Source organism: Mus caroli, chromosome 17, assembly GCF_900094665.2.
Source record: "Mus caroli chromosome 17, CAROLI_EIJ_v1.1, whole genome shotgun sequence".
NCBI lineage: Eukaryota > Metazoa > Chordata > Mammalia > Rodentia > Muridae > Mus > Mus caroli.
In genome coordinates, this window is record NC_034586.1 from 75,978,809 (window position 1) to 75,992,910 (window position 14,102).

The window sequence follows — 14,102 nt, forward strand, 5'->3', positions numbered from 1 at the left end:
GTCAGAACAGACCAGGTCAGGTCAGGTCAGAACAGACCAGGTCAGGTCAGGTCAGAACAGACCAGGTCAGGTCAGGTCAGAACAGACCAGGTCAGGTCAGGTCAGGTCAGGTCAGGTCAGGTCAGGTCAGGTCAGGTCAGGTCAGAACAGACCAGGTCAGGTCAGGTCAGGTCAGGTCAGGTCAGGTCAGGTCTCTGGATGTCAGGAAGCAGCAAAACTAGGACCACCTTGTTTGTGTTCCTTGGGCCTCCCTTTCTCCAGTCTCTAGATTGTTAATGAAACAAAAGCTTTGTAGAGACCTTCTCCATCAAGACACTGGCTTCCCAGACGCCATGGAAGTAGACCTACAACAGTGTCACAGGGGAAGACACAAACACATATCCTCATCTTCAGGAACCCATTTTGCACAGCTGAGAAGTCTGAGCAGTCCCACTGTCCTGACAACCCCTCTGGGCAACTGCCAGCTACGCCAGCAGAGATGATGAGGATGGCACAGAAGACCCAACTCACCTGCAGGGTTCTCCCAGACAGGAAATTCTGTCTGCAGTAATTATAGCTTGCTCGTGCGCTTTCTTTTGTACTCAGCTGCCAACCCTAAATTGTGGAGAGAATCAAGCTGAACTTACTGACATGGGTGCCAGCTGTGGCCACACCCGTGTTCTGAGGGTCCCTTACCTTATACGCGCATAGAAGGGCCAGGTAGTCGCTGTTTGCAAATGCAAACTCCAGCTTTTTCTGATTAGCTTCTTCTTTCTTATCCCACGGAGACACCTAGATGAGGAATGGATTTGAAGGACACGTGTATCTGAGGTTTCAAATGGCACCTTCGTATGCTGAAGCCACTACCTGGGGAAAACCTCTTGCAGGGTCAAGGCAAGCCCGACAGTGAAGCTGATGAGTGGCCTGTTTGTTCTGTGAGTTCGCAATGAACCCAAGATAAGTTCTTTGGTCTTTTAGGACCGAATGGCAAAAGACAAGCCATCAAGGACTGCTCTTTTTTTTTTTCCTGGATCTGTTGTTTGGCTTTCTTTTTCTTTCTTTTAATGGTTTACCTTTATGTGCATTGGTGTTTTGCCTGTGGGTATCAGTAAAGGTGACAGATTCCCTGAAACTGGAGATACAAATAGCTGTGAGCTGCCATGTGGGTGCTGGGAATCGAACCCTGGTCCTCTGGAAGAGCAGCCAGTGTTCTTAACTGTTGAGACATCTCTCTAGCCCCCGTTTTTGATTTTTAAGACACTCTCACTGTGAGACTCTGGCTAGCCTAGAACTTGCTATGTACACTAAGCTGGCTTCAAAATTGTGGTGCCTCTGCTTCCAGAATATAAGATCATCACACCCAACTTACTTTTTTCATGTTGATGTCTGGGAGAGGGATTTTTTTCTATAGCCCAGACTGGCCTGGAACTCACCATGCAGCTCGGGCTGGCATTGGAAGCTGGTCATGGTGGGATGCTTATACAAAACCCAAATCTTCCCCTCCTTCCTCTGGTGCTAGGGATTGCGTCTGAGCCTCACACATGCACCAGGCACTGCACTTGAACTCCTAAGGTCTGACTTAGAGATTTTACACGAGTGGACTGTGCGTGCAGACCATCTTTCTATTGAGTCGCTTTTTACAGTTGATGCATGTGTTCACTACCTTTTGAAATGATACAGTGGTATCTTGCTGCTTACTATTTTTGATTGTTCTAAAATAAGCAATAGTAAACAAAAAGCATATTATTATTTTAATAAGCTATACCTCTAATTCCCAAGGTTTTTTGGGGGGATGGGGAAATAAAGATTTTTCTAAGGATCACATACCATTGTGCTCTGAGATCTTTCACACCCACACACGCACTCACATACCTCAAAAGTCTAAAGATCCCTTTGAGAACTGTGACATAAATTCCAATTTAGACAAATGTCACTTACAAAAGGGGACTTGAAAGCCAAGCTGGCCGCAATGGTGAGAGCAGGGTCCAAGCAGCGGAAGATAGACCCTAAGAGCATCAGCTTGCCTATCCTCACGTCCACGGGCAGGGAGGCCAAGTGATAACCCAGAGGGGTCAGTTTTTCATCTGGAGTCAAGGCCCCCAGGTCTCGCAACCGCACTTTTGAGGCACGCAGAGAATCAATATGTGGAGGTTCAATGAGCCGAGAGAACACGGACTGCAGATTATGAGCACTAAACATTTCTAAAATTTTAATTCTGAAAAAGAATAAAATCATGATTTATAAATTTGATAGCTGGTAGAATGAAGCAGAGGGATAACTTTTGTTTCTTAAGAAATGCCTTAAAAAAAAAAAAGATGATTTTAATCCTTGCTAATTATGTGAGATGTGTCTGCATGTGGGTGTGTACACACAGTGCAGGTGCTCACGCCGGAGGCCAGAGGTGTAGGCTCCCTTGGAACTAACTGTATTCCAAATGGTTACGAGCTGTCTGACAATGGGCCCTGGGAACTGAACTCAGGTCTTCTGGAAGAGCAGCAAGTGCTCTTAATCCCTAAGCCCCCTCTCCAGCTCCTCCTGAGTGCGTTTCTAAGCCACAGCACAGCATGGCTTTGAGACAAGTGGAAGGAGCTTCCTCAATTCCAAGATTACAGACAAGGATCACCATACCCAGCTGCAGGGCTGCTTTAAGAAAAGCCTTTAAAATCTTGTCCTCTAGTTTTCTTAGCAATAAACTATAGAAACACTTAAAGTTTACCTACCCATATTAAAAATTATTTTAACAAACTTTCAAAGTGGCCTTTTTCTCTTGACAGTGGGTTCGGATTATGACAGACAGTTCTGATGGTGAACGAAGTATAGGTAAGGGTGTGGGAATCCAAGCCGGACGTGGTGGCGCACGCCTTTAATCCCAGTACTGGGGAGGCAGAGGCAGGTGGATTTCTGAGTTCAAGGCCAGCCTGTTCTACAGAGTGAGTTCCAGGACAGCCAGGGCTATATAAAGAAACCAGCACTGGGGAGGCAGAGGCAGGTGGATTTCTGAGTTCAAGGCCAGCCTGTTCTACAGAGTGAGTTCCAGGACAGCCAGGGCTATATAAAGAAACCCAATCCGCCTGCCTCTGCCTCCCGAGTGCTGGGATTAAAGGTGTGTGCTACCACCGCCTGGTCTGAGAGTCTCTTTTGGTGTTATCAGCTCAGATAACACAGCTGTCTGTCATTAATGTACAAGTACTTGGTGCTTGGCTTTCTCTGGAGGAATTTCCCTGTAGCCTTGCCCTGACAGTGACGAATATAGTGAAACTGTAAGAAGGAATAAAGAATGAACTATGCTGACAGGAGCATGAGGGGATTAGAGCACGGGGCAGAGGGCTTGACCACTGTGCACAGCACTTAAAAAGAGCTCTATACAACTAAGCCTTACCGTAGCCTTGGTTATTTTATTTCCCTTTTTAAGTTAACAACTGGATAAGAGTATGGATATTTTGCATTTCTTATATCATCAAGCAATTTTTCATAAACATTGAATTAAAAATTCTTTAGCTCATATAATATTGAATCTGTCCAACTACTGACTAAATCCTATTTTATGACATTTGTTCATTAGCTAATCATGGTGTTGTAAGTTTTGTTTACTTTTCTCTAACTGATAATGAGGCTGTAGATTTTCCCCTGGCATACTGTGATACTTGTGTCCTCTGGCAGGAAGTCCCTGGCAAGTCAAGTCACTTTCCTAATTTAGAATGTCTTCTTGAGGATGTGAGAGTCTCTGTGTGCAGAGCTACAAGGGAGGAGGGGGCCACACGGATGTGCTTTATGCAAATGGTGACTTCATGCACTCTACTCTCAGCACAACGTCCTGCTAGGAAAGAGAACATGAAACTTAAATAGGAGGAGAAGCGGGGCCTGGGCAAGCAGAGGGGGCCAACTGGGACGGAACCTGAGGCACAGCTGCTCCAGGGGCACTCGCTGGATTTCTGGGAGCTGCTGCTTCAGAAGCTGGTGGTTGTAGTGGTGGCTCGTGAACAAGTGGAAGCAGACCCCTGATGTGACTCGGCCAGCTCGGCCTTTCCTCTGCAGAGCGTTGGCCTGAGACACGAATGTGTCCTCTAGACTTTCCATTCCTTTGCCTGCGTCGTATCTGGAAAGGAAAAGGAAAATGCAAGCTTGAGTGATTCTGTGCGCATGTGTAACTCTTCAGACACTGTCTCTCTCCACCCCCTCCATTAGTCTGTCTCTCTGAGACAAGGTCCCTCTTACTGGCCTGAGACTCGCCCAGTGGGGTAGGCTGGCTGACCAGTGAACATCAGTGATTCTCCTGTCTTTCCTTCCCCAGAACTGATGATACAAGTGCATGGCGCCACCTCTAGCTTTTTCTTTTCTTTTCTTTTCTTTCCTTTTTTCTCTTCTTTTCTTCCTTCAATCCCTCCTCTCCCCTTTCTTTCTTTTCTTTTCTCTCTCTTTCTTCTCTCCCTCTCTCTCCCCTTTCCCCTCTCCCTCTTTCCCAGCTTCCTCCTTCCCTTCCTCCTCTCTTCCCCTCTCCCTCCCCACCTTCCTTTTGAGACATGGTTTCTGTGTATAGTCTTGGCTGTCCTGGAACTTGCTTTGTAGACCAGGCTGGCCTCAAACTTAAAAGAGATCCACCTGCCTCTGCCTCCCAAGCACTGGGATCAAAGGCATACACCACCACTGCTCAGCTCTTCCTTCCTTTCTTAAGTGTGGTTCTGGGGATTGAACATAGTTCCTGCAAGTGCTTTACTGAGTTACATTTAAGAATGTTGTCAAGACTATGGGGCATAGACAAGTGGTCTTCCACCTTATTCCTGAGCTATACAGTCTGGTCTACTGTGGGACTGTGGTGTAATTACTGCTGTGATGACTTAGGTCCGTCAGACACCACACACACTTGCTTTAGCCATTTCCTTCTCATCCAAGCACATGGAAAAGTCACCTGGGAAAATGAGTCCATTACTTGTGATTTTGCATCCGTGTTTGACTTTCACATTCATGATGCTGGCCATGGAACCACATACAATATTCCTTTAGAGCACCCTGACAGTAACCATTAACAGCCGTGTTATCCTAAAAAAGGTTAGTCCCTCTGTTACGTCACCTACCTCTTTTCTTTCATCTTCCCAGAATCGATGACATACACAACATCATCAATGGTTATAGATGTCTCAGCAATGTTGGTGGAGATGATAATCTTAGTTACGCCCATTGGAGGTTTCACAAACACTGCCTGCTGCTCTTCACTGGATAATGAGGAGTGCAGCGGGTGAATAACACATCTAAAAGGAAGTGAAGCACAGTAAGGATTCCGGCGTGAGCCTTTGAAACGGACTTGTGCTGGGTACATTTCTCCTGAAATTAATGAAATGACTTCAAGAGGTGTGGCGGTTTGAATATGCTTGGCCCATGGGAAGTGGCACTGTTAGGGGTGTGGCCTTATTGGAGGAGGTGTAGCTTTGTTAGAGGAAGTGTGTCACTGTGGAGGCGGGGCTTTGAGGTCTCATTTGTCTACTTAAGTCAGGCCAGTGAGAGCTAGACACGTTTCCTCCTGCTGCCTTTAGATGAAGATATAGAACTCTCAACTCTCTTAGCACCCTGTCTGCCTGGGGCTGCCATGCTTCCTACCATGACAACAATTGACTGAACCTCTAAACCTGTAAGCTAGCCATAATTTAACTGTTGTCCTTCATAAGAGCTGCCATGGTCATGGTGTCTCTTCTCATCAATGGAATCCCCAAGACAGCATCTGACAGCTTTGAGCACAGCTTTCAAGGTATGAGGGCTCCTTCTGTTCTCATAAAATACAGTCTTCCAGAAACAAAAACCTTGTACCGACCTGGGAAACGTTCTGGGGTTATTCAGTAGTAAACCACAAGAGGAATAAATGAATGATATTTTATAAGTAACAAGACTAAAACCAACTAACCAGCCAAGAATATTCTTTTGCCTTAAGTCCAGGGAAAGGGGGGTGAAGTGTGATGCAAGCTAGGGCAGTCATTGCTAAGTTGTTAGCTAGCTCTGCCCTTCTATGTGACGGCACATCCAGTGACCGGTGAAAAAGTGCTCTCTCAAAATGGCAGCCTTTCTTTGTTATAATTAATGCCGGCTTGCTCCAGCTCTCCCTCCTTCTCAGAAATCGGGCAACTGAAACTGCACGCAGATCTGCTGAGTCACCATGATAAGTGAAGACAAATGTCTGTCCTTGATGGAGTGCAGTAACAGTTCCTGGAGCACAGAGGTCTCCCCTTTCTAGCTGGCATAAACAATCGCATGCTTGCGAGGTGACACCACAGTCTAAGGAGGGTGAGGCCGGCCGTAGGGACCTCCAGCTCGTCATCTCCAGCGATGGTTGCAGTGTATGCCTGCAGATAGAAAGCAAGTGGCTTACCGGTGACTGCGTCTGTTGTTGAAGAGAGAGTTAGACTGCAGCTGCTCGTAAAGCATCTTGATTTCTGCCAGCCCCGGTAAGAACACAAGGACAGCGCCTGGGAGTAAAGAACGAATAAATGAACGAACGAACGAACGAACGATCAAGGGAAGCTAACAGAAGTCACAAGACTGTTTTTAAACCTACAATCTGATAACTTTTCACTATCAGTTTCTTTGGAAAGCCTCAGTATTTAAATGAATATGAAATCCCATTTTTTGTATATACTCTGATTTAATAAGGGCAAAATAGTCTTACCCCTTTCCAACAGAAAACTGAGGTATGGAAAAGCATGCTTAAGTTATATAAGAAGCACAAGCCAAGCTCTGTGTGTGTGCGTGTGCGTATGCGTGTGTGTGCATGTGTGTTCCGAAACATCTGAGAACCGAAGCAAATGCCTTGCACACATCAGACCCAGTCAAGCTCTTTAGCATACTTCAGGACCGGGCCATCGTATCTGTTTCTACTGTAGAAAAGGAACCTTTTAGACCAGAAGGTTGCTCTGTTAATGAGACCCAGACATTTTTCTGGATATGATCAAAACAAAACCAAACCAAACAGAAACTATAACGGTGGTCTTATCTGGTTGTCTAAGGTTTAGACACATTTGAAAGAGACAGTATACTAACTAGCCATGCCTTATTAATCACTGAGGACTTTCAATATTGTCATTAAAGAAAATAAGCAACAATAAGAGATTATAGCGTGTTTCTGTCCCAACCGCAGTCTTTCCCCAATAGTTACTTGTGTAGATTGCTGAGACCAAATCTCACTTGGTAGTAGTTCAGGCGGTCTCCAGGCCTGTAGTTCAGGCTGTCCTTTAGCCTATGTTGTGTCTCCTGCCTCAGTGGCCCAAGTACTGGGTTACAGGCATGAGCTTCCATCCCCAGCTTCCTCTTGTGCTTCATTCATGGAGGCACATAATCTCTTCACTAACGTCCCCTCAGGCTCACACATGGAAGCAGAGTGCCTGTGCCAGCTGTGTAGCATGGATGTAAAACACATCTCCTGAACTCATTACCTACAGTCATGTCTCACTCTCCTCAGGAAACAAGGAAAGGAGTCGAAACCATCACAAAAATAGAGGAGAGCCAAACAGCACAGGGATTTTTTTTTCCACACACATTATCTCACTTGGCCTTCACAAGCACCCTACGTAAGAAGGGCATCAGTAGGAGACACTCCTCAGTCCTTGGCTAGGCCTTCATGGCAAGCTGCCTGCCTTGATACAGACTTTCATTTTCTGGCCTCAGATCCATCCCATGCTCCTTTGCACTAAATGACACACAACTTAAGAGTGGTAAGACAATTGATAGATAGATAGATAGATAGATAGATAGATAGATAGATAGATAGGAAATATCTATTTTTGTCTACTTTATTGTTATCTATTCCTCCCTCATGGCTTGGCCACCTGTCAGGAATAGTTCTCATATTCATAAATATATTACTGATTCTTTTGTTGTTGTTGTTGTTTATTTTGTTGTTGTTTGTGGTTTGTGAGGCAGGGTCTCACTGTGTATTCCTGGCTAACCTGGAACTACTCTGTTGCTATGTCCACCAGGGTGGCCTTGAACTCAGAGACCTGTCTGCCTCTTCCTCCCAAGGGCTGGGATTAAAAGCATGTGCCACCATGCCTCATGAGTTTTGGTAATTTTCTAAAATTTCTTTTTGGCTGGCATGTTTGTTTTAAAAAAATCTTTTTCTTTGGGATGAAACCAAGCCACCAGTCTATTGATAATGCATTACCAACACCTGGCCACTTGCCAAGAGAAGAATTAATAAGGAAATTAATAATTTGCATGACTTTCAAGTTTCCTTAGAAAACATCATGAAGGTAAAGTCTAAACTGAGAGAGCAGCCATTACCACTGCTCCTAAGTACTATGTAGTGAGCATATAAAGTCTTTTATTGATCTATTATCCCACTCAGTCAGCACCCAACCCTTCAACAGAATTTATTTTTACTCAGGCATGGTGGTGTGCACCTTTAATCCCAGCATTTAAAAGGCAGAGGCAGGCAGCTTTTTGTGAATTCAAGGCCAGCCTGGTCTACATAATGAGTTCTAGGTTATCTAGGACCTCAAAGTGAGACCCTGTCTTAATTAAAAAAGTTCTATACTTAGATGTTCCATGCCTTTTCCTAGAGATACAGGAGAACAAGAAAACCCTAATCTTTTTGTTTTGGTTTTTCAAGACAGGGTCTGTCTGCATAGCCCTGGCTGTCCTGGAACGTGATCTGTAGAAAAGCCTGGCCTCAAACTCAGAGATCTACCTGCTTCTGCCTCCACCCAGCAAAATCCTTGCTCTTAAGTTTATACACTACTGAGAGGAGATGGGTCAGTAAGCAAAATAATTTCAGACAGTGTCACATACTTGTCATGTTATGCAGAGTAAACGTGAGGAGAAAATCACAGATAGGATGGCCTGTAATGGGGACATAGAGGGAACCCACTCAAGAGCAGACTTGTAGCTTGCAAAGGACCACATGTTCCATATGTGCACCACTGGGCTGAGAAGGGAGAGTTACCTGGAGGGTAGGCGTGCTTGCCGTCTACAATCCACTCTAACAAGGCCTCTATTAGTTCAAGGTTGACCTTTTCAAAATCCATCACCGACATTGTCTTGATGACTGACTTGCTCACCCCTGAAAGAAAAGTAAAAATCAGGAGACTAATTCCACCTTCCACCTTGAGGTTTGTGAGTGTTGGGCCGGTTCAGTAGCACAGGAGTTTGCGTCTAAGGTGCTTCCTTGGTGACCTTTCTCACTTAGTTCCTCAGGAAATACTGGTTACAGAAGTGCACACACTCTCCCCACCTCTCTTTAAGGCTAGCCGGAGAGCTTTTGATCTTCTTGCTTCCCTCTCAAGTGCTGGGACCTCATGCACAGGCGGCACATCTAGTTTCTGTATTGCTGGAGAGCAAAACCAAGGCTCCCCCCCGACGTCCACACACTTGATACAGACTATATCAACTGATTACAGCCCAAGCCCAAACGTACTTTGTTTTTCTGGAGCAGTGACCCAAAGAGAAAGCCCTTGCCTTGTCAGTGCTTTCCCTGTTAGAACTATTAACTCTCTCCTCCTCCTCCTCCTTTCACCACCAATATTTACTCAGAGTTTAAGATCTAGAATAAAATTCAGTCAGGCACATTTTAGAAACCCCTGCCAGATTCACTCAAACCCCGAGTCGGATCATCTAGAAGCCCAGGTAACAATTAGCACAGGAAGGCATGGATGGGACACAGATGTTTCACTAACATCCTATAACAGTGTTGCATAGTGTTGCAGGCCTTTAACCTTGTCACTTGGGAGGCAGAGACAGGCAGATTTCTGTGGGCTCATGGCCAGCTTGGTCTACACAATGAGTCCCAGGTACTCTTTGACCCCACCCGTCACCCCTGAAAGAACTTACTCCGTTCCTTTGATGTTGATCCACAAATGATCCAGGTAAGAATCTACAAACTTCCTACCCACTGGAGTCAGCAAAAGCCTCCTCAGCTTATGGGTCTCTCACTGAACCTGACGCCCACTTTCAATTCGACTGATGGCCAGTGAGCCCCAGGACCCTCCTGTTTGTGTGTCTGTTCCAGGCCCACCTACTGCTGAAGGTACGAGTGCTGACATGCCTGGCTGTTACACAAGCTCTGGGGATCTGAACTCAGATCACGTGTCCACGTGTCCATCTCTCCAGGCCAATACTGGCATTTTAAAGATTATTTTGTAGTGTGTCCTTCTATTTGGGTTTTCTGGTGTTCTCTACAATCAAGTCACAGGTTTTTGAATGAAATAATACAAAACAATGTTGTAGAATCTCAGTGCAGGTGTTCAGCGCATAATAGAGTCTGCAGTCTTGGCTTGCCTCTTTATTGGTGGTTAACTTGATCATTCTCCCCCATGTAATTGTTATTAATTCCCCTTTGTAGTTAAGTCATTCATGGAGAGGTATGAGATTTACTTAAGTATCGGGTAAATTTTACACACCAGAACTACACATGAACTTTAAAAATAACATATTTAATCTGAGTATAATGCCATATGCTTTTAGACCTGGCTCCTTGGGAGGCTGAAGCAGGGGTTCAAGGCTAGCCCATGCGATATAGTAAAACCCCTGTCTCAAAAAAAAAAAAATCAAAATAATAAATAAAATGACATCTTTTAAAAACGTCCCCTTTAACCTTTTGAGTTGTGTTGTTAAGGATCTGCCCCTCTCATGACCTCTGCACCTGGCTACTGCTCCTTCCTATGAAGCCTGCTCTGCATGTAATCAGAGCTGAACACAGCGAGTCCTCCGTTACTACTTTGCCTTTGTCCTTAAAGCTGAGGCTAGTCCCAGCTCCTAGTTCACCTTCCTGCTCTTTTTCCCAGACTCTTATCTCTCACTCATCTTCTGTAAGAGTCGCTAACTTCTGTTACTCCTGCAGGGTCAGCAGGTTTTCCTTTCTCTCTATCAAAGACTTTTCTTTAATAATCAGAAAACAGAACAAACTAAACAAAGCCCACTGGCAGGTATGCTAGCTGTCGTGTGTGCATCAGATTGCTGGGTTTGTAAGTTTAAAGTTGTGCCGACAAATGTAAGGCAATGTTACTATAAAAGAAGTCCTGATTTTCTTTTCTCTGGGTCAGGGTATAAAAGAAATGACAAGACACTTTGGGATACTTGATACCACTCCTAAGTAAGGACAGTACCTTTATAACGGATCAAGAGCTGCTTGAAATCTAACTGTTGATCAGGTATTGTATCTTTGACAGACTCCTCCTCGTCCTGGAGATGAAGAGACAGCCTCAGGTCTTCCTCTACCTCCTCCTGTGCAGTTCTGTTGTGCCTGGCTTTAAGCTTTTCCTTCGCAATCTGTTTCATGGAACGCATATATGGGCTCCCGTCCTGTAACACATACCTGAGGGAGAAGATAAAGGAATGTGTTTCTGTGGTGCGTTCCTGCTAAAGAAGAAAGAAATTATTCCCCCATTTTGTTCACCCTCAGCAGAATGCTGCTGTGTCTGCCCAGCTCATGTGTTACCTTCGTAGCAGACCAGGATTCTGCTGGCTGTGCCCTGTTTGGTTGGGAAACACTGGATTGAATGTCATTGTTTCTGTCTAATGTTCTTATCTAACTCAGACAAGACTATGGAAGTGCTACCCAGGAAGAATGACAAGGCCTTTCTGAAGACATCTGAGCTACGTTCTCAGTTGCAGTGCCCAAATCTTAATTCCTTCTTTGAGAATCTCACCCATCTATCTCCCCAAGGCTCCAACTATAATCCTAAAGCAGCTAAATCTATCCTGTGAACCCAAATGTAGACCTGAATTACCACATCTTTTCTGAACATTGCTACAAGACCATAATCAAACATACTGCAAGACTCTCACTAGAGAGTTTACTACTTGTTACAGATAACTAACAAATACTATTATGGTGAAGTAGAAAAGTCTACACTTGGTACTTGGCTTAGACTGGAGTTCTAGGCCTGCCACTAAATCACCATGCCACAGAACTTCCAAGAGTCCATTTCAAGAGTCTTATTTTCTCATCATCTGGGAGAACTGGCTGACATAACTGGAAACTTCTTCCTCTGGAGGTCTAAGGTTTCTCAGAGGCCCTGGGAAAGGTAAGGGTTAGGAGGACAGTGAACAAGTGGGGCTTGTTTTTGCCCTCCTACCTTGCTCTCTCAGATAATTCCTGTTTTAGTTCTTTATGATTCCAGCTTTCTGTAAAGCTAAGACATGGTGGTTCTACAATCGTTGACTTTCTCCAGCTACTTCTCACCACCAAATGCCATGGTCTCCTTTCCCACTTAACATTCGTCTTGGCATTTACCAAATATCAGTTTCATGCAGGGGCCATAGCAGTGTGGTGTGGTATGGTGCGGTGATGCGTGGTAAGTACAGAGAGCCTTTTAAGAAACTTGAAAACCAGAGAGAACAGACCAAGACGGTCACTAATTTGTAGGGCAGAGTGGACAAAGTACCATTAGAGGTACAACAGAAGTGCCTAAGCCCTCTAAGGACCAAGCAGATGGGAATTTCATCAAGGCAGCTGGCGTGCAAGCTAAGGGTGAAAGGATGCCTTGGAAGGGAAGGTGGAGCAGAGATAAAGAATAAAAAGGGACCAAATGCTGCCCAAGGAGCAGCGGCTGATGCTGCTGAGGCTTCTACAGCGAGCTGCTCCACATCAGCTATATTCCCACCCTAGGTTTAGTACTTGGCAATAAAGAGCCTGATCTAGAAGTGACAGCTAAAAATCTGATAGACAGCAAGGGTGGGTTTAACAGTAAGGAATGTAGTAAGCATAAAAGTTTGTATTATTCTCAAGGTCAAAAAGCCATAGAGAAACCTGTTTGTATACAATAGAAATGAACATTCCTACACAGTTCTGAAACCATACAGGCATTGCTTTTTTTGTTTTGTTTTGTTTTATATATGCATGCATGTGTGCGCGTGCATGCATGTGCACGAAAGTGTACACTCGAAAGTTTGCATGGTGCATGCCTGCCTGCCTGAATGGACTCAGGACTACTTGTAGTAAGTCAGTTTTCTCCTTCCATGTAGGTTTCAGGATCAAACTCAGAATACCAGCTTGGTGGCAAGTATCTTTACTCTCTAAGCTATCTAGCCACCTCATTTAAAAAAATTAAAAAAAAATATTTATTTTTATTTTGTTTTTTTGAGACAGGATTTCTCTGTGTAGCCTTGGCTGTCCTGGAATTCACTCTGTAGATTAGGCTAACCTGGAACTCAAAGATCCACCTGCCTCTGCCTCCCAAGTGTGTGCAACCACCACCTGGCTCCTAAAAAGTACTTTTAGAGATTTATTTTTAATTAGTTGTGTCTTTGTGTGTGTCTGCATGTTGATATGTGGATGTGTATGCCCAGTGCCAGGGAGGCCAGAAGTATCCGATCCCCTGCAAGTGGAGTTATAGATAGCTGTGAGCCCTATGAGGGTGCTGTTAATTGAACCTATGACATCTAGAAAAGCAGTCAGCATGCTCAACCACTGAACCATCTTCCCAGTCCCCTACATAAACATCCTAACATCCAGCTCATATTACAAACTTCCTGAGAACATAATGATAATGATAACGGTTAACATTTACAAAGCATGTATCTTGTGTCAGGCAGTTCTAAGCACTTTGTTTATTTGGTTTTAGTTTTCTTTTTCCAGCCATGTAGGTACCTGTAAAGGCCAGAAGAGAGAATCAGAGCTCTGGAGCTGGAGGCCCAGGTGCTGGGAGCTGATTTTAGCTATTTTAGACTATTACTCTATTAACTCCTCAGCTGGTCCCTGTGACACGGGGAAATGCTACTAGCGATAGACAGACAGACACACTCCATCCGCACTGCACTGGATGCAACAGAGATGCAGAGACACTAACCACGGCTCAGAGTTAGTAACAAGTAGAACTTACAGTCTGCTTGCTGACACACACACACACACAGAGAAACAAACTACTTAGTGGAGAAGTGAGATGGCAGAGGAAGGTAGCGCCTTGGCACACTCAGGATAACAGTGCCTGTGCCCTGGCACACTCAGGATAACAGTGCCTGTGCCCTGGCACATTCAGGATAACAGTGCCTGTGTTCCTTACCTCGTCACAGCCAGCGCATCCTCCAGGAAAAACTGATCAACAGGAAATGCACGGCCTAGGAAACAAGAAAATGAACTGGAAGCACCAGAACCCCAGGCTGCGAAGTTGGAGCGTGTGTGTGTGTGTGTGTGTGTGTGTGTGTGT

At 44.9% G+C, this 14,102-nt stretch overlaps 1 protein-coding gene across 3 annotated transcripts in view; it reads right to left on the reverse strand.

The window, feature by feature from the left end:
- The window catches only part of Dhx57 (DExH-box helicase 57), a 49,258-nt gene that overhangs the window by 10,380 nt on the left and 24,776 nt on the right, over window positions 1-14,102 (reverse strand). For all 3 annotated transcript variants that reach the window (XM_029471321.1, XM_021186581.1, XM_029471320.1), the window contains 9 exons: window positions 13,959-14,013; window positions 11,061-11,269; window positions 8,903-9,019; window positions 6,335-6,431; window positions 5,052-5,225; window positions 3,875-4,075; window positions 1,918-2,194; window positions 676-771; window positions 511-594 (listed from right to left, as the gene is read on the reverse strand). In XM_029471321.1, the coding sequence (XP_029327181.1) occupies window positions 511-594; window positions 676-771; window positions 1,918-2,194; window positions 3,875-4,075; window positions 5,052-5,225; window positions 6,335-6,431; window positions 8,903-9,019; window positions 11,061-11,269; window positions 13,959-14,013 (1,310 nt within the window). The remainder of the gene's footprint in view (window positions 1-510; window positions 595-675; window positions 772-1,917; window positions 2,195-3,874; window positions 4,076-5,051; window positions 5,226-6,334; window positions 6,432-8,902; window positions 9,020-11,060; window positions 11,270-13,958; window positions 14,014-14,102) is intronic.